Source organism: Pristis pectinata, chromosome 3 (assembly GCF_009764475.1).
Source record: "Pristis pectinata isolate sPriPec2 chromosome 3, sPriPec2.1.pri, whole genome shotgun sequence".
In the NCBI taxonomy this organism is placed as follows: Eukaryota; Metazoa; Chordata; class Chondrichthyes; order Rhinopristiformes; family Pristidae; genus Pristis; species Pristis pectinata.
The window spans coordinates 9,504,278-9,527,605 of record NC_067407.1 but is presented as its reverse complement, the minus strand read 5'-3'; the positions used below and the strand labels follow the sequence as shown (position 1 = coordinate 9,527,605).

Below are 23,328 nucleotides of genomic sequence, written 5' to 3'. Positions count from 1 at the left end.
CTCAGGTTGGACACTGCCCGGCACCTGCGCCCGTCTCCTGCATCCAGCAGCCCAGGTAGAGAGAGCAACCGGCGCCCGGAGCCATGAACACAACCGAGGCGAAGGACTATCTCTCCAAGCGCCAGATCCCCCAGCTCTTTGAGGTGAGCCACCAACAATAACCCGTGCCTATTCCCATAGCTGAAGTTCGGATCTGGAACAAGCGTCCTGGTGACTCGCAGCTCCGGGAGCATGGGGTCCTGGTTCAAACCATTCTGTCTGAAATTGGTCTGGTTTGCCTATTGGGGTGGAGCAGGTTCCTCCAAACAACCGGTGCCATTGATGCTGCATCGGGTCATTGTAGCGTGGATGGTGGGACAGGGGTCAGAGAAATTCGGTGCACAGTGGACTGCAGGGTCCTGATTCGAAACATCGACTGTCTCCACGGATGCTGCTCGACCCGCTGAGTTCCTCCAGCAGTTTGGTTGCTTGCTGGGGATTTGGATGGTGTCCCCGCTCTTTTATGTGGGGGTGTGGCGGGGAAGGGTTGGCTGAAAGTGATATGGATGGGGACTGGTGTTGAACACCCATTCCTAGAGGAAAGCCAAATCCTGGACCTTCCTATCCAACAGCATCTTCACTAGTGGTTCAAGAGGAGAGACCACCATCAGCTTCTGAAGGGCAATTAGTGATAGGCGTGTCAGCTGATCTTGTGGGTGAGGCCCTCCTGTGAATGACTCTGCAAAGATGGGTTGGTTCTGTGTCTGGGTCTGCGGCCGGTGTTGGTGATTAGCAATGAAAGAAAGAACTAGCATTTATATAGCAACTTCTGTGTCCCCTGGGCATCACACTCTGCTGTCATTATAATGTATGAGACACAGATGGTGCGGTTGGTTGAGAGGTAAGTAAGAGGCCTTGGGGCAAAACACCACCTATTCACCCACCTTTGCCAGATGGTAAAATCTCCCATGACTATGCTTTGAAGAAGAACGGGGAACTTCTCCCCGATGAGTTGTCCCAAATACCAATCCCTACCTGTACTACCTTAATGCACTCTGTACTAACTCAATGTAACTGCACTGTGTAATGAATTGACCTGTATGATCGGTTCGTAAGACAAGCTTTTCACTGTACCTTGGTACAAGTGACAATAATAAACCAATACCAATATCAATACATCACTAAAACTAATCATTACCACATTGCTTGTTGGAACTTGCTGTCTGCAGATTGGCCACAGCATTTCCTACATTACAAATGTGGCTAAAGTACTGTCTTTACCTCTAGCTGCCTTGGTGTAGCAGCTAGCACAAATCAAAGACCCACCCAACCAGGTCATTCTCTCTTCTCCTCTTCCATCAGGCAGAAGATGCAGGAGCCTGAGGGCACATACCACCAGGCTCAAGGACAGCTTCTATCCCACTGTCATAAGACTATTGAACGGTTCCCTTATATGATGAGATGGACTATGACCTCGTGATCTACCTTGTTGTGACCTTGCACCTTATTGCACTGCACTTTCTCTGTAGCTGTGACACTTTACTCTGTACTGTTATTGTTTTTACCTGTACTACCTCAATGCACTCTGTACTAACTCAATGTAACTGCACTGTGTAATGAATTGACCTGTATGATCGGTTTGCAAGACAAGTTTTCACGGTACCTCAGTACAAGTGACAATAATAAACCAATACCAAAACCAATACCAACATTAACAGTAAAGAGCCTTGGGACACTCTAACCTTGTGAAAAGCTTTGTATTAATTTCTTTTCTTTTGCTGAAGAGTGATGGTTTCTTCAACATGACTCCTGGTGCCTAATTATAAATGAACAGAACATTGAACTGTCAGATCCAGGTTGGCCCACAGTGTACTCGCTGTGTTTCTAGTTATCCTTCACATCTTTATCATTCTTGACATTTACTGTAAAATGCTGTCAAGTCTCAGACTGAATCCTTTCATGTTTCTATTTCCCAAGAAGTACAATTATATATCCTGCTAGACATCTCTTTCTGAGTTCATTACAATGAGTGATGTTGGTACTGTGATTGGTACTGTGTAAAATATTTCTCCTCCTTTGCTTTCTTTAGTATTTCTGTGTTTCTCCCTCTTTGGTTTCAGTGGGAATTTGTAAGAGTTTGCAATGGGAGCCAAGAGTATTTTCAGGGGATTCTAGGAGTGCATCGATTTGTGAATGGGATCCTCAGGAGAGTGTTAGTATTTGCAAGTGGTCTCCAGTCTTGTTGGGGTCTCCGTGTGTGTGGCAATATTTGTGCATGGGGAGTACATCACTTTCCATTACTGGATATGTCCTGGAGTATCCAAGGGTGCATCGATCTACTCAGCTTCTGTCCAGGGGCATGTCGTCAATATATTCAGCTTGTGTCCAGGGGTATGTTAGTGTATGCAATTTATGCCCAGGGATATGTCAGTATATGCAGCGTGTGTGTAGGGTTCTATCAGTATATACATATGGATTGAATCATGGAGTCATAGAGACATACAGCACAGAAACAGGACCTTTGGCCCAACTGGTCCATGCAGACCAAGATTCCCATCTGAGTCAGTTCCATTTGCCTGCATTTAGCCCATATCCCTCTAAAACTTTCCTATCCGTGTACCTGTCCGAGTACCTTCTAAATGTTGTTAGTGTACCTGCCTCAAGCACTTCCTCTGGCCGCTCATTCCATGTACTGACCACTCTGGGTGAAAAAGTTGCCCCTCGGGTTTCTACTAAATCTCTCCCCTCTCACCTTAAACCTATTCCAGGAATCCTGGAATTTCTCAATATATTCAGGGATGTGTTGCCAGAGAACAAAGTTCAAGAACCTCTACAGTACCACGGTTTTTGTTTTATTTCAGTTCATGCTCAGAATGTGGGCAACACTGGCAAAACCTGCGTTTATTGCTATGCTCAGGAAGGTGGCAGCCAACTCCCTTCGTGAACCGTTGCTCTCTTTCCAGTGAGACTACCCCCACAGTGCTGCTGGGCGCTGAGCTTTAGAGGTTAACCATGCCAGGAGGAAGGAACATCAGTACATTTGCAGATCACCATGGTGTGTGACACAGATGAAACTTGCAGGCTGTGAGCTCCTGTTAGCCTCCTGTCTCATCTCTCTTGCGCGGGAGGTGCTGGGCACGTTATTGGTGACTTGTTGTAGAACGTTTCACGTATGTTAACATTGCAACCATGTGTCTCAATGTTGGAAGGAGTAATTGGTTTGGACAGTGGATTGGAGTGTCAATCAACGTTGCTTTTTAAGCAATTTGACTTTTATAATTGGGTTTAAATGATCTGGGTGATGTTGCACCTCTCAAATACTGTGGCAACTGTACTTATCCAGGAAAGGAGAGGTTTCCACCAATTCCACCAAGAATCCACCACAAGACACATATTTCCCTCCCCTTTCGGCATTTCAAAGGGATCAATCCATTCGCAATTCCCTAGTCCGCTCTTCCATCCCCACCAACTACACCCATCTGATGGCACTTTCCCGTGCAATCTCAGCATTTGCAACATCTGTCCTTTTCACCTCTTCCCTTCCAAGTATCCAAGGACCCAACAGTACATCCAGGTGAAGTGATGATTCACTTGTTCTTTATGCAATCTAGTGTGCTACATTCAGTGTTCACGTTGTTTGGAGAAACCAAATGCAGATTGAGTGATTGCACTGTGAAACGCCTGTGTTCAGCCTGCAGGAGTGACCCTGAGCTTCTTGTTGTCTGCTACTTAAATTCAGCATCCCATTCCCACTCCGACCTTTCTGTCTGTGGCCTCCTGGACTGTTAAAACCAGGCTACACAAAAGCTTCACGAACAACACGTCATCTTCTGTTGGAGTACGTTGTAGCCTTCCCAAGCCAGTATGGAATTTTAGGTAAGTTTAGGTAACTTGCTCTTTCTGTCTGTACCAGAGCTGCCCACTTCTGCCAGTCATCTGTGCGGGTTCAGTTTTTCTCTCTCTATTAGTATAGCCTGGCCATAAAAGAGACAAAGGAGCTTCAAACAAGATGCTGGAGGAACTCAGCGGGTCCGGCAGCATCTGTGGAGGGAGATGGACAGTCGATGTTTTTGGTCGAGACCCTTCATCTGGACGGAAAGGTAGAGTGGAGGTAGTCAGTATAGAGGTGGAGGGAAAGAGTGGAGCAAGTGATAGGTGGATCCAGGTGAGGAGGAGTGATAGGCAAAGGAGCTTGGTTTGCTTCTAACTGCCATGTTAAACCATGTGGTCTCTCCCATCAGAGATATTTCCCTTCTTTCTACCCGTCCCTCCTTCCCCGCCTTCTTTGCAACTGAAAACTGACTTATTTTCTTTCTTTCCCAGTTCTGATGAAGGGTCTCAGACCTACAGTGTTAACTCTGTTTCTTTCTCCACAGATGCTGCCTGACCTGCTGTGTGTTTCCTGCTTTTTCTGCTTTACTTTACATAGAGGTGGTTTTCTAAGGCAGTTACTAGTGTTACTGGCATGAATTCAGCTCTCTCTTCTGATTCCTTCCGCACAGAGCATGCTCACTGGGCTGATGTATCACAGGCCTGAAGACCCTGTTGACTACTTGGAAAGTTGCTTGAAGAAGGTGAAGGAACTTGGTGGACCAGACCGAGTGCGATGGGACACCTTCGTTGCCCAGGAGAAGAGGACCTTGCCCCCTCTCAATGGTTGTCAGACCAGGAAATCGCTATTCAGGAATGGTAAATGATTTGGTTTAAAGCGCACTCTAACTGCATGAAACTGTCCAAAATTCTCTGGATTTACTGAGAGGGGAAGAAGCAGGTAATTGTCCAAGATCAGAAATACAGATCGAGTCCTGTTTCCCACTCTGTGAATGAGTCACACTCTAGTAGGCCAGCTCGGCTGTCTAAGGCTGCCACTCTAGTGCGATATTGTGGGTGGGCTGTTCTGTGTGAGGACCCTTCATATGCATGTTATTAAAACATGTCATCCTCCTCCTACTCCAGTGAACTGCAATCCCATTCAGTCCAGATGAAGGGCATTGACCTGAAATGTCGACTGTCCATTTCCCTCCACAGATGCTGCCTGACCCACTGTTCCTTCAGCAGCTTGTTTTTTGCTCTAGGTTCCAGCATCTGCAGTCTCTTGTGTCTTGCATTCTTCTCTCCTGGATTCTGAGTAAGTGCTCGCAGTGTGAGCCCAGATTATGTAACTCTTGACCCATCCAAGCCCAGCCCAAGCCAGCATCGGATGTTCTTGGCCAAGCCAAGCTGGTGCTTCACATTTGCAACTTCATCACAAAAAATTCAGTAATGTAACAGTTAGCGTAACACTATTACAGCGCTAGCGACCCGGGTTCAATTCCAGCCACTGTCTGGAAGGAGTTTGTACGTTCTCCCTGTGTCTGCATGGGTTTCCTCCGGGTGCTCCGGTTTCCTCCCACATTCCAAAGGCATACAGGTTAGGGAAGTTGTGGGCGTGCTATTGTTGGCACCAGAAGTGCAGTGACATTTGCGGGCTGCCCCCCAGAACACTCTACGCAAAAGATGCATTTCACTGTGTGTTTTGATGTACACGTGACTAATAAATTTATCTTAAACAAAATAACAGGAGAGCGTCCTGAATGTGAGATTATTTTTCTTCTAGCGGGAAACTGTTTGAAAGGGGGAGGAAAGAAAGGTCAGAGAGTTGAAAGAGTTGTTAAATGTCAAGCACTTTTGGCAAAGCAATTGGCCGTCAGTGATGCACACAGTGTTCCCGCTCACGCGTCCTTTCCTGTTCTGCCTGTAGTTCTGCCTGACAGCCCCAATTTTGCGTATCAGCGCTACGATCGACTGCCGCCCATTCACCAGTTCTCCATCGAGAGCGACACAGATCTCTCCGAAACTGCAGAGCTTATCGAGGAATACACAGTGTTCGACCCAGCCAAAGCTCGCCCATGGATTATACTGCTCATAGGTAACATTTCAGCTCCACCCTTTCACCAGGATCATTCCTTATGTGGATCAATATCATACGCCAGACGTTTCTCTTATGTCAGTCTTAATTGCCTTCTCCTTTAGTTTACACTAAGAACTTTGCTATGTCCCACTTAACCCTCACCAATTTTTATCGATGCACCATGGAAAGCGTCCTATCCAGATGCACCATGGCTTGGTTCGATAACTGCTCTGCCCGTGACTGCAAGAAACTGCAGAGAGTTGTGGACACAGCTCAGCACATTATGGAAACCAGCCTTCCCTCCATGGACTCTGTCTACATTTCTCGCTGCCTCGGTAAAGCAGCCAGCATAATCAAAGACCCCTCCCACCCGGGACATTCTCTCTTCTCCCCCCTCCCATCGGGAAAGAGATACAGAAGCCTGAAAGCACGTACCACCAGGCTCAAGGACAGCTTCTATCCCACTGTTATAAGACTATTGAACATTCCCTAGTACGATAAGTTGGTCTCTTGACCTCACAATCTACCTTGTTATGACCTTGCACCTTATTGTCTACCTGCACTGCACTTTCTCTGTAACTGTAACACTTTATTCTGCATTCTGTTATTGTTTTCCCTCCTACTATCTCAACACACTGTGTAATGAATTGATCCATATGGATGGTATGCAAGACAAGTTTTTCACTGTACCTCGGTACAAGTGACAATAATAAACCAATTTACCAACTTAATTGCATTCACAAAAATAAAAGTCCTCTGGGAGTCTGGAACTCAGAAATCAAAACAGGTATTTACAGAAGGACGTGAACAGGCAGGGAATGGAGGGATATAGAGCACATGCAGGCAGATGGGATTAGTTTAAGTTGGCATCATGGTCAGCACTGACATCGTGGGCTGAAGGGCCTGTTCTTGTGCTGTACTGTTCTATGTTCTAAGGGCATGGAATTCTCCCTGTTTCTCCCAGTGTTTATCCCTCAACCAACATTTCTAAGGTAGATCATCTGGTCATTACCAGCTTGCAGTTTGTATGAACTTGCTATGCACAAAGACTCTGCCATATTTCCTATATCATTACACCTCTATAAAGTGCACTGGGACATCCTAAAGTCAGGAAAGCTGCTCCAGGATGCATGTTTTCCTTTCTGACACCATATCATGTTGTTCTCACAGGTGGTCCCGGCAGTGGGAAGGGCACACAGAGCCTAAAAATCGCCCAGCGATATGGATTTGAGTACATTTCAGTGGGAGAGCTCCTCAGAAAGAAAATGATCCACAATGCAACCTGTAACAGGAAGTGGAGACTGATAGCTAAAATTATCACCAATGGGGAATTGGCACCTCAGGTACAAACCTAAATCTGAACAACGTTTATAATTGCATTCTGGCTTTTGTGTCAAAGTACCAATTATACTTGAGTGCAGAGATTGTTAAATATAAGCATTGTCCTCCTTATGGTTTCAGAAAATGTAGACGACACTGGCAAGGCTGGTATTTATTATCCATCCCTAATTGCCTCCTGACGTGACTGCCTTGATAAGCAATTTCAAAGGCCAGTTAAGAGTCAGCCGCATTGTAGGGTCTGAGTCACATACAGGCCAGGGCAGGGAAGATATGGAAGGCTTCCTTCTCCGAAGGACGTGAGTGAGCCGAACACACTTTTTACAACAATTAAGCAGTGTCACATCACCGCTAGCTTTCTAATTCCGGCTTTGTTCAATGACTTGAACTTATCGTGTGCAGTTCTGGTCGCCCCTTTACAGGAAGGATGTAGAGGCTTTGGAAAGGGTGCAGAGAAGGTTTATCAACATGTTGCTTGAATTAGAGGGTATCAGCTATAAGGAGAGGTTGGAAAAACTTGGCTTGTATTCTCTGGAGCATTGGAGGCTGAGGGGAGACCTGATAGAAGTTTGTAAAATTATGAGAGGCGCAGACAGAGTGGACAGTCAGAATCTTTTTTCCAGGGTAGGCATGTCAAATACTAGAGGACATGCATTTAAGGCGAGAGGGGGGGAAAGTTTAAAGGAGATGCCCGGGGCAAGTGTTTTACATAGAGAATGGTAGGTTGCCAGCGCTAGTGGTGGGAGCAGATATGATAGTGGTGTTTTAGATAGACACATGAATATGCAGGAAATGGGAAGAAATGAATCATCTACAGGCAGAAGGAATTTAGTTTAATTCAGCATCATGTTTAGCACAAACATTATGGGCCGAAGAGTCTGTTCCTGTGCTGTTCTGTACTTTGTTCTATGTTAAACTCCCCAGCTTCCATTCTGGGATTTGAACCACTGTCCCTGGACATCCAGAGTTAAGGTCTCTGGATATGCTCTGCACCAGCAACAACCCACCAAGCAAACCAATGCATTTAAAGAAAGAAATTGCATTTATATAGTGCTTCCCCTAATCATAGGGAGATCAAAAGCAGCTTACAGCTATTAAAGTACTTCTGAAGAGTAGTTACTGTTGTAGAGCAATTGGCAGAAATTTGTACTCAGCAATGCTATTAATGAAGAAATGTGTCTTGTTATTGTGCTGGCTTTGAACATTTCATTGTCCAGATGAGCACATTAGTGGGCTGTACTCTCATGTATCTATCTCCTTATTGCAGGAGACCACGATCACTGAGATAAAGCAGCGTTTAATGCAGCTCCCAGATGCCCGAGGTATTGTCATTGATGGGTTCCCAAGAGATGTGGCCCAGGCGTTATCCTTTGAGGATCAGGTATGGAGACGTGAGCGGATCTCCTTTCTGGAGTCGGGCTTGGGATTGTCGAGCACAGAGCACCGACATTGACTTGTGTGAAATATTTAATGTGACACTGCTTACCTCTCCTTCAAATCTGATTCAAATCCCTTGTGATGAACTGTATAGATTTACAAACTGAGAGGCTGAATTCTTCCACTGAAATCTAGAATCCATTTAAATAGATTCTCCAACTCTTCAACTACCCGGCAATAAGCACTATGGATCAGGGCACAAGTTAATCATTTCTCATCACAGTTTTGAGAGTTAGGCAAACTCTAGTGTATTTAATTATTCCTTGCTCCGTGTATTAATCATTCAGAATTAAAGAGTACAGGAAGAAGATAGAGAGCCTAGTGGCATGGTGTCAAGACAACATCCTTCCCCTCAATGTGAGTGAAACAAAAGAGCTGGTCATTGACTTCGGGAAGCGGGGCAGAGTACACGCCCCTGTCTGGATCAATGGTGCTGAGGCGCAAATGTTTGAGAGCTTCAAGCTCCTGGGTGTAACTACCACCAACAATCTGTCCTGGCCTAGCCTTGTGGACGTTATGGCCAAGAAAGCACCTCTACTTCCTCAGAAGGCTGAAATTTGGCATGTCCCCAATGACTCTCACCAAGTTTTTACAGATGCACTATAGAAAGCGTCCCCTCCAGATGCATCACAGCTTGGTATGGCAATGGCTGTGCCTAAGACCACAAGAAATTGCAGAGAGTTGTGAACATGCTCAGTCTATCACCTTACCAGTCTCTGTTCCATTCACTATCTACACTTCCTGCTGCCTCGGGAAAGCAGCCAACATAATCAAAGACCCCTCCCACCCCAGACATTCTCTCTTCTCCCCCTCACCCCACCCCCCCCATCAGGCAGAAGATACAAAAGCTTGAGAGCACGTACCACCAGGCTCAAGGACAGCTTCTATCCTGCTGTTACCAGACTCTTGAATGGACCTCTCATATGTTAAAAATGAACTCAATCTCTCAATCCACCTGTCACAAATGTTACGGACTCAGTGAAAGTCCCTTTAAGATAGAGAGTGTGTGTGTATGTGTGTGTGGGGCGTGCTTACGTCAATAGAAGATAAAGGACGTAATGACGTTGAAGAAGTCAGAAGAAGAAGAAGGAGAGAGAGAGAAGGGAGAGAGACACCAGCCTGCTTGTTTTCTCTATCGATGGATGAGAAACAATAACTGTGTTTGCCACTGAAATCCATGTATGGAAGTTGGAAGTAATCCGGTGGAGTTCACTTTGTTGCTGACCTGTAGAAGGAAACAGGTATTTGTGTGTGGACGACCACGGTTCGGATGCTTTTCGGGGTGAGGAAGTCACTACCGAGTAAACACTGAAGTGTCGTTTGGGTTCCATCGTGGAACATTTGGATTTCGTATGTACTCTCTCTCTATGTTTTTCTACATCTACATCTTATCTTCAGACAACGGTGGTTGTTGAAGAAGCCCTTGCCCATGTTTCACCTTATGGCTTGCGGAACTGAACTTTAAGAACCATTCAGGAACTGGGAGTTTTGGACTTTGTCACACACACACACACGAAGAGTTTAGTTTTGGGGTTAACGTTCGAGGTTTAACATTCTTGAATTCTAACATACTAACATTTTTACTTTTATTTTACGTATTATCATAAGTAGTGATTAATAAAATAGTTTTTAAACACTAAATCATGCTCAGTGTGTTTCTTTTGTTGCTGGTTCGTGACAAAATTGGGGGCTCGTCCGGGATAGTTCCCAAGGTTAACGAGTGTCGTCTGGGATTGTACCCCAGATTGACGAGATTTGTTCGGGATTCAATCCAAAGATTTTTGAGGGAGGTCTGATAAATTCTTTTTAATTGGCTTGTGTGTGTGGAAACCAGCAGCAATGGATATTAAGGCATTTTTGGAGTCACCAACCCAAAAGGGATTGGAGGTGGCGAAAAAGGATGATTTGATAAAGATTGCTACAAGGCTAAACCTTACAGAAGTAAAGCAGTCTATGAGAAAGGCAGATATTCAGAGACTGATAGCTGGCCATTATGTGGAAAAGAAGGTGTTTGAGAAGGAAGTGTTAAAACAGTTTCCTGGCAGTGAAATAGCAATTTCTGAGGCACAGGTGCAGCTGGCAAAGATAGAGGCTGAACGAGAACAAAATAAATTAGAAGCTGAACGAGAGCAAAAGAGATTAGAGGCCGAACGAGAGCAAACCCAGTTAAAGATAGAAGCTGAACGAGAGCAAACCCAGTTAAAGATAGAAGCTGAACGAGAGGAAAAGAGATTAGAGGCTGAACAAAAGCTAACTCAGATGAAGATAGAGGCTGATCTAGCAATGAAGCAGATGGAATTGAAGAGGATGGAGCTGGATAACGAGGAAAAACAGAGGCAGCATGAGTTACAAATGAAGCGTAGGAGTTCGGAATCTGATTCTGATGATGGTTTTTCAGCCAGCAGGGAGGTTCGATTAGTCCCTCCGTTTGAAGAAGATCAGGTTGATCAGTATTTCCAACATTTTGAAAAGGTTGCTGTGAGTTCAAACTGGCCAAGGAAAGGATGGGCTCTTATGGTACAGAGTGTGATTAAAGGTAAAGCTCAAAAAGCTTATTCTGCTTTGTCTGTTGAGGATGCAGCTGATTATACCAAGGTAAAACAAGCTATATTGAAGGCCTATGAATTGGTCCCTGAGGCTTATAGACAAAAATTCAGAGACTTGAGGAAATCTGCAGATCAGACTTATATGGAATTTGCCAATGGAAAGAGAATATGTTTTGAACGATGGTACATGGCTAAAAATGTAGATGGGGATTTTGATAAATTGAAAGAATTGATACTAGTGGAAGACTTTAAAAGATGTGTTCCAGCTGAATTAACAACATATTTAAATGAAAAGGCAGTGGAAACTTTACAAGAAACTGCTAGGTTGGCAGATGATTATGCTTTAACCCATAAATCCAAATGGGGACAACCTAAAACCTTTCAAAAGAGTTACAAAGACAATCCAGGTAAACCGGAGATTAAATTGGGAGGTAATCAAAAAGGAAAAGATGAAAAGAAGCCAGGGCTGGAGAAACCTGTTGAGCGTACTTGTTATTACTGTAGGAAACCTGGCCACGTGATATCTAATTGTGCCCTTTTGAAGAAAAAGAAGGAAGCTGGGCCCAATGCTTGCTTTCAGGCAATTAAAAATCAAGAAGGTTTAGGACATGCTGTTAAAGATCAGTCCTTGCAAGAGGGAAAAGCGGAAAAGTTGGAGGAGGTGAGAAAAGAATTCCGTTCGTATGTATCAGAGGGTTTTGTTTCACTGAATGATGAGTCACCCCAGGTGCCAGTGAAAATTCTTAGAGATACTGGGGCTAGTCAATCTCTCTTGCTGGACAGTGTTTTAAATTTTGGTGAAGAAAGTGACACTGGTGAAGTAAATCTAGTACGAGGTGTTACAGGTGAGACCATGTCTGTCCCTTTTCACAGGGTGATTTTAAAGTCAAAGTTCGTAGAAGGACCAGTCGAGATAGGGATAAGACCTAGTTTGCCAGTGGAAGGAGTTTCTTTGTTATTGGGAAATGACCTTGCAAATGGAGAAAGTGATCCTGTGGTACGGTTAACAACCAAACCAAGGATTGATGAGTCTGAGGATGATTCAGATGTTTACCCATCATGTGCGGTGACTCGAGCTAGAGCTAAAGAATTAGCCAAGACAGACAGTCCGGTGCAGTCTGATGTAGTTCCTTGTGACAGGCCTAAACAGGAAGAAAATTTTGATGCCTTATCTGAGACTTTTCTGTCTTCACTGGAGGATCAACATCCTTACAGTGAGCCTGAATTTAAAGATTTGTCTTTGTCGAGGAAGGATTTTATGGTGGAACAGACAAAGGACCCTGAGTTGACAGAATTGAAAGAAAAAGCTCTCTCATGTGAGGAGATTGAAAAGGTGCCAACTGGATACTATGTCAAAAATGGAGTGTTAATGAGGAAATGGAGACCTCCTCATGTCTCTGTTACTGAGGAATGGGAAGTTATTCATCAGGTTGTTGTTCCAAAAGTTTATAGGGATGAGATTTTAAACCTGGCCCATAGTATGCCTTTGGGTGGTCATTTTGGTGTGAATAAAACTGTAGGGAAGATCTTGAAACAATTCTATTGGCCTGGTTTGAGAAAAGATGTGGTGATGTTTTGTCGAACCTGCCACACATGTCAGATGGTAGGTAAACCAAATCAAAAACCCCCTGTGGCTCCTTTGAAACCAATTCCTGCTTTGGTGAACCCTTTTCGAAGGTGATTGTGGACTGTGTTGGCCCCTTACCAAAGTCTAAGACTGGAAATCAGTATTTGTTAACCATCATGTGTGCCACTTCTAGATTTCCAGAGGCAATACCCCTTAGAAATATTAAGGCCAAGACGGTGTCAAAGGCTCTTGTAAAATTTTTTACCTTGTTTGGTTTGCCAAAAGAAATCCAATCTGATCAAGGTAGTAATTTTATGTCAAAAATTTTTTCAACAAATAGTCTATGAGCTGGGAGCAAAGCAGATTGTATCATCTGCATATCACCCAGAATCTCAAGGAGCTCTGGAGAGATTTCATTCTACTCTCAAAAATATGCTGAAGACTTATTGCTTTGAAAACACCAAGGATTGGGACGAAGGTATCCATTTACTTTTGTTTGCCGTTAGAGAATCGATCCAGGAGTCAATCGGATTTAGTCCGTTTGAGCTTGTGTTTGGACATAGGGTGAGAGGACCTTGGAGTTGTTGAGAGAGCAATGGGTTAATGAGGAAGTTCACTTGAGTCTGTTGGACTATGTCCAAAAATTTAAAACTCGGTTGGAGAGAGTCTGCCAGCTAGCGAGAGAGAATTTGAAAACAAGCCAGATAAGAATGAAGACATATTTTGATAGACGTGCTCGGCCTAGGACATTCGCAGTGGGGCAAAAGGTGTTGGTATTTTTCCCTAGCCAAAATAATCCCTTGCAAGCTCGTTTTTCTGGACCCTATGTTATTGAATCTCGAGTGACTGATCTAACATATATAATCAAAACACCAGATAGACGCAAGAAAAACACAACTCTGTCACGTAAACATGCTAAAACCTTATTATGAGAGGGATTCAGTTGTGGCCTTGGTGGATGGTGTAAAGGTTGTTTCTAGAATGCCTGATGTTGATGTTGAGGAAGGCCAATTTAGACCAAATATTGTTCCATCGAAACTAAAAAACCAAAATATCCTGGAGAACCTTGAAACGAAGTTGGACCATTTACAAGTTTCACAAAAACAACAGATGAGAGAATTAATTTTAAAATTTAAAAATCTGTTCCCAGATGTTCCAAACAGAACATCGATAATTACCCATGATGTTGATGTTGGGGATGCAAAACCAATCAAACAACACCCATATCGAATGAATGTGGAAAAAAGTAAACTTGTTGATCAGGAAATAAAATACATGTTGGAAAATGATATTATTAGACATTCTAGTTCAAATTGGAGTTCGCCCTGTGTTATTGTACCTAAACCTGATGGAACTGTTAGATTTTGCACAGATTACAGGAAAGTGAATGCTGTAACAAAGTCAGATGCTTACCCTATTCCTAGGGTGGATGATTGCATAGACAGAGTGGGAAAGGCAAAATTTCTTACAAAGATTGACCTGTTAAAAGGGTACTGGTGTGTTCCATTAACAGATAGAGGAAGGGAGATTTCAGCCTTTGTAACCCCTTCTGGATTGTATGAATACAATGTTTTGCCATTTGGAATGAAAAATGCTCCGGCAACATTTCAAAGAATGATTAATTCAGTGATTCATGGGTTAAAACATACAGATGCCTACATTGACGACTTAGTGACTGGGAATGATACATGGGAGGATCACATCTCTGCGTTAGAAAGGTTGTTTGAAAGACTTTCCAAGGCTAACCTTACAGTTAACTTGGCTAAAAGTGAATTTGGCCATGCCACTGTGACGTATCTTGGTTATGTTGTAGGTCAAGGCAAGCAAGCTCCTGTTCAGGCAAAAGTTCAAGCAATATCTGAGTTCCCTATTCCCACAGGTACGAGGACTGTTAGAAGATTTTGGGAATGGTTGGATATTACCGAAAATTTTGTAAAAATTTTGCTGATATTGCTCTTCCCCTAACTAATCTTCAGAAGAAGGGAGTAAAGTTTGTTTGGACAGATTCTTGTCAAGAAGCATTTGAGAAGCTGAAAGCCATTTTATGCTACCATCCTGTGCTCAGAACACCTGACTTTGAAAAGCCATTTTCATTAGCAGTAGATGCCAGTGATGAAGCTGCAGGAGCTGTGTTGTTGCAGAAGGGTGACCTTGATGATATTGACCATCCTGTAGCTTACTTTTCAAAGAAATTTAATGAGCATCAAAAGAATTATTCCACCATAGAGAAAGAATTACTGTCGCTTGTTTTAGCCTTGCAACATTTCAGTGTATATGTTTGCACCGCTCAGAAACCATTGACTGTGTATACAGATCATAACCCATTGGTGTTTCTGAGCCGAGTCAAAAACAAGAACAGAAGGCTGTTAAACTGGAGTTTAATTTTGCAAGAGTTTGATCTCATGATAACTCACATTAAAGGCAAAGATAATGTGATTGCTGATTGTCTTTCCCGATGTTAAATGGGAAACATGTATCTGTACTAATCTGATAGTCTGTAGTTGTGTAGCATGATAATTATTAACATTATTAACTATGCGCGGTTAAAATTTTCTTGGGAAATTTTTTTTTTAGGTGGGAGGTGTTACGGACTCAGTGAAAGTCCCTTTAAGATAGAGAGTGTGTGTGTATGTGTGTGTGGGGCGTGCTTACGTCAATAGAAGATAAAGGACGTAATGACGTTGAAGAAGTCAGAAGAAGAAGAAGGAGAGAGAGAGAAGGGAGAGAGACACCAGCCTGCTTGTTTTCTCTATCGATGGATGAGAAACAATAACTGTGTTTGCCACTGAAATCCATGTATGGAAGTTGGAAGTAATCCGGTGGAGTTCACTTTGTTGCTGACCTGTAGAAGGAAACAGGTATTTGTGTGTGGACGACCACGGTTCGGATGCTTTTCGGGGTGAGGAAGTCACTACCGAGTAAACACTGAAGTGTCGTTTGGGTTCCATCCTGGAACATTTGGATTTCGTATGTACTCTCTCTCTATGTTTTTCTACATCTACATCTTATCTTCAGACAACGGTGGTTGTTGAAGAAGCCCTTGCCCATGTTTCACCTTATGGCTTGCGGAACTGAACTTTAAGAACCATTCAGGAACTGGGAGTTTTGGACTTTGTCACACACACACACACGAAGAGTTTAGTTTTGGGGTTAACGTTCGAGGTTTAACATTCTTGAATTCTAACATACTAACATTTTTACTTTTATTTTACGTATTATCATAAGTAGTGATTAATAAAATAGTTTTTAACACTAAATCATGCTCAGTGTGTTTCTTTTGTCACGAACCAGCAACAAAAGAAACACACTGAGCATGATTCAGTGTTAAAACTATTTTATTAATCACTACTATTGATAATACGTAAAATAAAAGTAAAAATGTTAGTATGTTAGAATTCAAGAATGTTAAACCTCGAACGTTAACCCCAAAACTAAACTCTTCGTGTGTGTGTGTGACAAAGTCCAAAACTCCCAGTTCCGGAATGGTTCTTAAAGTTCAGTTCCGCAAGCCATAAGGTGAAATATGAGCAAGGGCTTCTTCAACAACCACCGTTGTCTGAAGATAAGATGTAGATGTAGAAAAACATAGAGAGAGTACATACGAAATCCAAATGTTCCAGGATGGAACCCAAACGACACTTCAGTGTTTACTCGGTAGTGACTTCCTCACCCCGAAAAGCATCCGAACCGTGGTCGTCCACACACAAATACCTGTTTCCTTCTACAGGTCAGCAACAAAGTGAACTCCACCGGATTACTTCCAACTTCCATACATGGATTTCAGTGGCAAACACAGTTATTGTTTCTCATCCATCGATAGAGAAAACAAGCAGGCTGGTGTCTCTCTCCCTTCTCTCTCTCTCCTTCTTCTTCTTCTGACTTCTTCAACGTCATTACGTCCTTTATCTTCTATTGACGTAAGCACGCCCCACACACACATACACACACACTCTCTATCTTAAAGGGACTTTCACTGAGTCCATAACACCTCCCACCTAAAAAAAAATTTTCCCAAGAAAATTTTAACCGCGCATACAGTTAGGAATGTTAATAATTATCATGCTACACAACTACAGACTATCAGATTAGTACAGATACATGTTTCCCATTTAACATCGGGAAAGACAATCAGCAATTACATTATCTTTGCCTTTAATGTGAGTTATCATGAGATCAAACTCTTGCAAAATTAAACTCCAGTTTAACAGCCTTCTGTTCTTGTTTTTGACTCGGCTCAGAAACACCAATGGGTTATGATCTGTATACACAGTCAATGGTTTCTGAGCGGTGCAAACATATACACTGAAATGTTGCAAGGCTAAAACAAGCGACAGTAATTCTTTCTCTATGGTGGAATAATTCTTTTGATGCTCATTAAATTTCTTTGAAAAGTAAGCTACAGGATGGTCAATATCATCAAGGTCACCCTTCTGCAACAACACAGCTCCTGCAGCTTCATCACTGGCATCTACTGCTAATGAAAATGGCTTTTCAAAGTCAGGTGTTTTGAGCACAGGATGGTAGCATAAAATGGCTTTCAGCTTATCAAATGCTTCTTGACAAGAATCTGTCCAGACAAACTTTACTCCCTTCTTCAGAAGATTAGTTAGGGGAAGAGCAATATCAGCAAAATTTTTACAAAATTTTCGGTAATATCCAACCATTCCCAAAAATCTTCTAACAGTCCTCATACCTGTGGGAATAGGGAACTCAGATATTGATTGAACTTTTGCCTGAACAGGAGCTTGCTTGCCTTGACCTACAACATAACCAAGATACGTCACAGTGGCATGGCCAAATTCACTTTTAGCCAAGTTAACTGTAAAGTTAGCCTTGGAAAGTCTTTCAAACAACCTTTCTAATGCAGAGATGTGATCCTTCCATGTATCATTCCCAGTCACTAAGTCGTCAATGTAGGCATCTGTATGTTTTAACCCATGAATCACTGAATTAATCATTCTTTGAAATGTTGCCGGAGCATTTTTCATTCCAAATGGCAAAACATTGTATTCATACAATCCAGAAGGGGTTACAAAGGCTGAAATTTCCCTTCCTCTATCTGTTAATGGAACACCCTTTTAATAGGTCAATCTTTGTAAGAAATTTTGCCTTTCCCACTCTGTCTATGCAATCATCCACCCTAGGAATAGGGTAAGCATCTGACTTTGTTACAGCATTCACTTTCCTGTAATCTGTGCAAAATCTAACAGTTCCATCAGGTTTAGGTACAATATAACAGGGCGAACTCCAATTTGAAGTAGAATGTCTAATAATATCATTTTCCAACATGTACTTTATTTCCTGATCAACAAGTTTACTTTTTTCTACATTCATTCAATATGGGTGTTGTTTGATTGGTTTTGCATCCCCAACATCAACATCATGGGTAATTATCGATGTTCTGTTTGGAACATCTGGGAACAGATTTTTAAATTTTAAAATTAATTCTCTCATCTGTTGTTTTTGTGAAACTTGTAAATGGTCCAACTTCGTTTCAAGGTTCTCCAGGATATTTTGGTTTTTTAGTTTCGATGGAACAATATTTGGTCTAAATTGGCCTTCCTCAACATCAACATCAGGCATTCTAGAAACAACCTTTACATCATCCACCAAGGCCACAACTGAATCCCTCTCATAATAAGGTTTTAGCATGTTTACATGACAGAGTTGTGTTTTCTTGCGTCTATCTGGTGTTTTGATTATATATGTTAGATCAGTCACTCGAGATTCAATAACATAGGGTCCAGAAAAACGAGCTTGCAAGGGATTATTTTGGCTAGGGAAAAATACCAATACCTTTTGCCCCACTGCGAATGTCCTAGGCCGAGCACGTCTATCAAAATATGTCTTCATTCTTATCTGGCTTGTTTTCAAATTCTCTCTCGCTAGCTGGCAGACTCTCTCCAACCGAGTTTTAAATTTTTGGACATGGGGAGGTCTCCATTTCCTCCTTAACACTCCATTTTTGACATAATATCCAGTTGGCACTTTTTCAATCTCCTCACATGAGAGAGCTTTTTCTTTCAATTCTGTCAACTCAGGGTCCTTTGTCTGTTCCACCATAAAATCCTTCCTTGACAAAGACAAATCTTTAAATTCAGGCTCACTACAAGGATGTTGATCCTCCAGTGAAGACAGAAAAGTCTCAGATAAGGCATCATAATTTTCTTCCTGTTTAGGACTGTCACAAGGAACTACATCAGACTGCACCGGACTGTCTGTCTTGGCTAATTCTCTAGCTCTAGCTCGAGTCACCGCACATGATGGGTAAACATCTGGATCATCCTCAGACTCATCAATCCTTGGTTTGGTTGTTAACCGTACCACAGGATCACTTTCTCCATTTGCAAGGTCATTTCCCAATAACAAAGAAACTCCTTCCACTGGCAAACTAGGTCTTATCCCTATCTCGACTGGTCCTTCTACGAACTTTGACTTTAAAATCACCCTGTGAAAAGGGACAGACATGGTCTCACCTGTAACACCTCGTACTAGATTTACTTCACCAGTGTCACTTTCTTCACCAAAATTTAAAACACTGTCCAGCAAGAGAGATTGACTAGCCCCAGTATCTCTAAGAATTTTCACTGGCACCTGGGGTGACTCATCATTCAGTGAAACAAAACCCTCTGATACATAAGAACGGAATTCCTTTCTCTCCTCCTCCAACTTTTCCGCTTTTCCCTCTTGCAAGGACTGATCTTTAACAGCATCACCTAAACCTTTTCGATTTTTAATTGCCTGAAAGCAAGCATTGGGCCCAGCTTCCTTCTTTTTCTTCAAAAGGGCACAATTAGATATCACGTGGCCAGGTTTCCTACAGTAATAACAAGTACGCTCAACAGGTTTCTCCAGCCCTGGCTTCTTTTCATCTTTTCCTTTTTGATTACCTCCCAATTTAATCTCCGGTTTACCTGGATTGTCTTTGTAACTCTTTTGAAAGGTTTTAGGTTGTCCCCATTTGGATTTATGGGTTAAAGCATAATCATCTGCCAACCTAGCAGTTTCTTGTAAAGTTTCCACTGCCTTTTCATTTAAATATGTTGTTAATTCAGCTGGAACACATCTTTTAAAGTCTTCCACTAGTATCAATTCTGTCAATTTATCGTAATCCCCATCTACATTTTTAGCCAGGCACCATCGTTCAAAACATATTCTCTTTCCATTGGCAAATTCCATATAAGTCTGATCTGCAGATTTCCTCAAGTCTCTGAATTTTTGTCTATAAGCCTCAGGGACCAATTCATAGGCCTTCAAAATAGCTTGTTTTACCTTGGTATAATCAGCTGCATCCTCAACAGACAAAGCAGAATAAGCTTTTTGAGCTTTACCTTTAATCACACTCTGTACCATAAGAGCCCATCCTTTCCTTGGCCAGTTTGAACTCACAGCAACCTTTTCAAAATGTTGGAAATACTGATCAACCTGATCTTCTTCAAAAGGAGGGACTAATCAAACCTCCCTGCTGGCTGAAAAACCATCATCAGAATCAGATTCCAAACTCTCTCTTGCTTCATTTGTAACTCATGCTGCCTCTGTTTCTCCTTCTCCTCACTATCCAGCTCCATCCTCTTCAATTCCATCTGCTTCATTGCTAGATCAGCCTCTATCTTCATCTGAGTTAGCTTTTGTTCGGCCTCTATCTTTAACTGGGTCTGTTCTTGTTCGGCCTCTAATCTCTTTTGTTCTCGTTCAGCTTCTAATCTCTTTTGCTCTCGTTCAGCTTCTATCTTTAACTGGGTTTGTTCTCGTTCAGCTTCTATCTTTGCCAGCTGCACCTGTGCCTCAGAAATTGCTATTTCACTGCCAGGAAACTGTTTTAACACTTCCTTCTCAAACACCTTCTTTTCCACATAATGGCCAGCTATCAATCTCTGAATATCTGCCTTTCTCATAGACTGCTTTACTTCTGTAAGGTTTAGCCTTGTAGCAATCTTTATCAAATCATCCTTTTTCGCCACCTCCAATCCCTTTTGGGTTGGTGACTCCAAAAATGCCTTAATATCCATTGCTGCTGGTTTCCACACACACAAGCCAATTAAAAAGAATTTATCAGACCTCCCTCAAAAATCTTTGGATTGAATCTCGAACAAATCTCGTCAATCTGGGGAACAATCCCAGACGAATCTCGTTAACCTTGGGAACTATCCCGGACGAGCCCCCAATTTTGTCACAAACCAGCAACAAAAGAAACACACTGAGCATGATTCAGTGTTAAAAACTATTTTATTAATCACTACTATTGATAATACGTAAAATAAAAGTTAAAAAAAAAATGTTAGTATGTTAGAATTCAAGAATGTTAAACCTCGAACGTTAATCCCAAAACTAAACTCTTCGTGTGTGTGTGTGTGTGTGTGACAAAGTCCAAAACTCCCAGTTCCGGAATGGTTCTTAAAGTTCAGTTCCGCAAGCCATAAGGTGAAATATGAGCAAGGGCTTCTTCAACAACCACCGTTGTCTGAAGATAAGATGTAGATGTAGAAAAACATAGAGAGAGTACATACGAAATCCAAATGTTCCAGGATGGAACCCAAACGACACTTCAGTGTTTACTCGGTAGTGACTTCCTCACCCCGAAAAGCATCCGAACCGTGGTCGTCCACACACAAATACCTGTTTCCTTCTACAGGTCAGCAACAAAGTGAACTCCACCGGATTACTTCCAACTTCCATACATGGATTTCAGTGGCAAACACAGTTATTGTTTCTCATCCATCGATAGAGAAAACAAGCAGGCTGGTGTCTCTCTCCCTTCTCTCTCTCTCTTTCTTCTTCTAACTTCTTCAACAACGTCATTACGTCCTTTATCTTCTATTGACGTAAGCACGCCCCACACACACATACACACACACTCTCTATCTTAAAGGGACTTTCACTGAGTCCATAACACACCTCATCATGGCCCCTGCACTTTATTTGTCCACCTGCACTGCACCTCCTCTATAATTGTAACATGATATTCTGCATTCTGTTTTCCTTTTGTACTACCTTGATGTATACTTAGGTATGGACTGATCTGTCTGGATGTCATGCAAACAAAAGCTTTTCACTGTACCTCAGCATGTGTGACAATAATAAACCAATTAGCACATTTCAGTCTGTCCCAACGCTTTTACAGCCAATTGGTGCACAGCCAGATCCCACTATCCCACTATCATCCGGTATCACTATACCGGATTATCTGTTTTAGGTATTGATTGGGGTTTAATGTCAATACACATGTTCACATTCGGCTGTTTAACCTACGCTTGAGACCTTGGTCTTGCAGACTCTCGCTTCTCTGTATGCATCTGGTCCATTTCCTGCCAATTTCTTCAACAAATCCTTGTTCCTCATGCAAAGAAGAAGTCTCGAAAATTAATTCTCGTGTTTGAACAGGATCCATCGTTATACTCTGTGTGACACTGGGCAAGCAGATGCAGATCTCATTCCATACCAGGTCTTGCAGGTTGAGCCAATAGTAAAGAAGGCAAATGCAATGTTAGCATTCGTTTTGAGAGAACTACAACATAAAAGCAAGGAGGTACTGCTGAGGCTTTATAAGGCTTTGGTCAGACCGCATTTGGAATATTGTGAGCAATTTTGGGCCCCATATCTGAGGAAAGATGTGCTGGCCCTGGAGAGGGTCCAGAGAAGGTTCACAAGAATGATTCCAGGAATGAAAGGCTTAATGTATGAGGAGCGTTTGATATCTCTGGGCCTGTACTCGATGGAGTTCAGAAGGATGAGGGGGGATCTCATTGAAACCCATTGGATACTGAAAGGCCTGGATAGAGTGGACGTGGAGAGGATGTTTCCATTAGTAGGAGAGTCCAGGATCTGAGGGCACAGCCTCAGAATAAAGGGACGTCCCTTTAAAACTGAGATGCGGAGGAATTTCTTCAGCCAGAGGGTGATGAATCTGTGGAATTCATTGCCACAGAGGGTTGTGGAGGCCAAGTCATTGGGTGTATTTAAGGCAGAGGTTGATAGGTTCTTGATTGGTAAGGGGGTTAAGGTTACAGGGAGAAAGCGGGAGAATGGGATCGAAAACATCAGCCATGATTGAATGATGGAGCAGACTCGATGGGCCGAATGGCCTAATTCTGCTCCTATATCTTATGGTCATGAGGAATGTGCTGGGCTACCAGTTACAGGAGCACAATTTCTCAGTTGAGAAACCAGTCTCTTTAAAACCTCACCCATTAACCAACATAAAACCATCCAGTGGTTATAATGGGGCCTTGTTGATAATTAACCAGCAAAAGAACCAGTGGAGAGATGAGGGAATTCTTTTTAATCAGTAAGTTGTTATGATCTGTATTGTGCTGCATGAAAGAGCAGTAGAAGCAGAGTGAATAATAACTGAAAGAAAATTGGGAAAAGACTTGAAAAGGTAAAATGTTTACAGTGCAGGAGGGTGAAGAGTGAGGATAATTTTCTAGGGGCACCCCAATGGTCCCTGTTCTTGTTTCCACACATAGATGGTCTTTCAAAGAGACGACATAGGCCTGGTGAGGGAAATGGGCCCTTTCTGTGCAGTATGACAGTGAATGGAAATCAGAGATAGAGGTATGACCTGATCAATT

General features: G+C 42.6%; 1 protein-coding gene across 1 annotated transcript in view; it reads left to right on the top strand.

Annotated features, from left to right (window-relative positions):
- ak5 (adenylate kinase 5) overlaps positions 1-23,328 on the top strand; it is a 76,974-nt gene continuing 53,646 nt past the window's right edge. Inside the window, exons 1-5 of the mRNA XM_052010695.1 lie at positions 1-143; positions 4,482-4,668; positions 5,720-5,887; positions 7,040-7,212; positions 8,475-8,588. Coding sequence (XP_051866655.1) covers positions 84-143; positions 4,482-4,668; positions 5,720-5,887; positions 7,040-7,212; positions 8,475-8,588 — 702 coding nt within the window. The 5' untranslated portion in view covers positions 1-83. The remainder of the gene's footprint in view (positions 144-4,481; positions 4,669-5,719; positions 5,888-7,039; positions 7,213-8,474; positions 8,589-23,328) is intronic.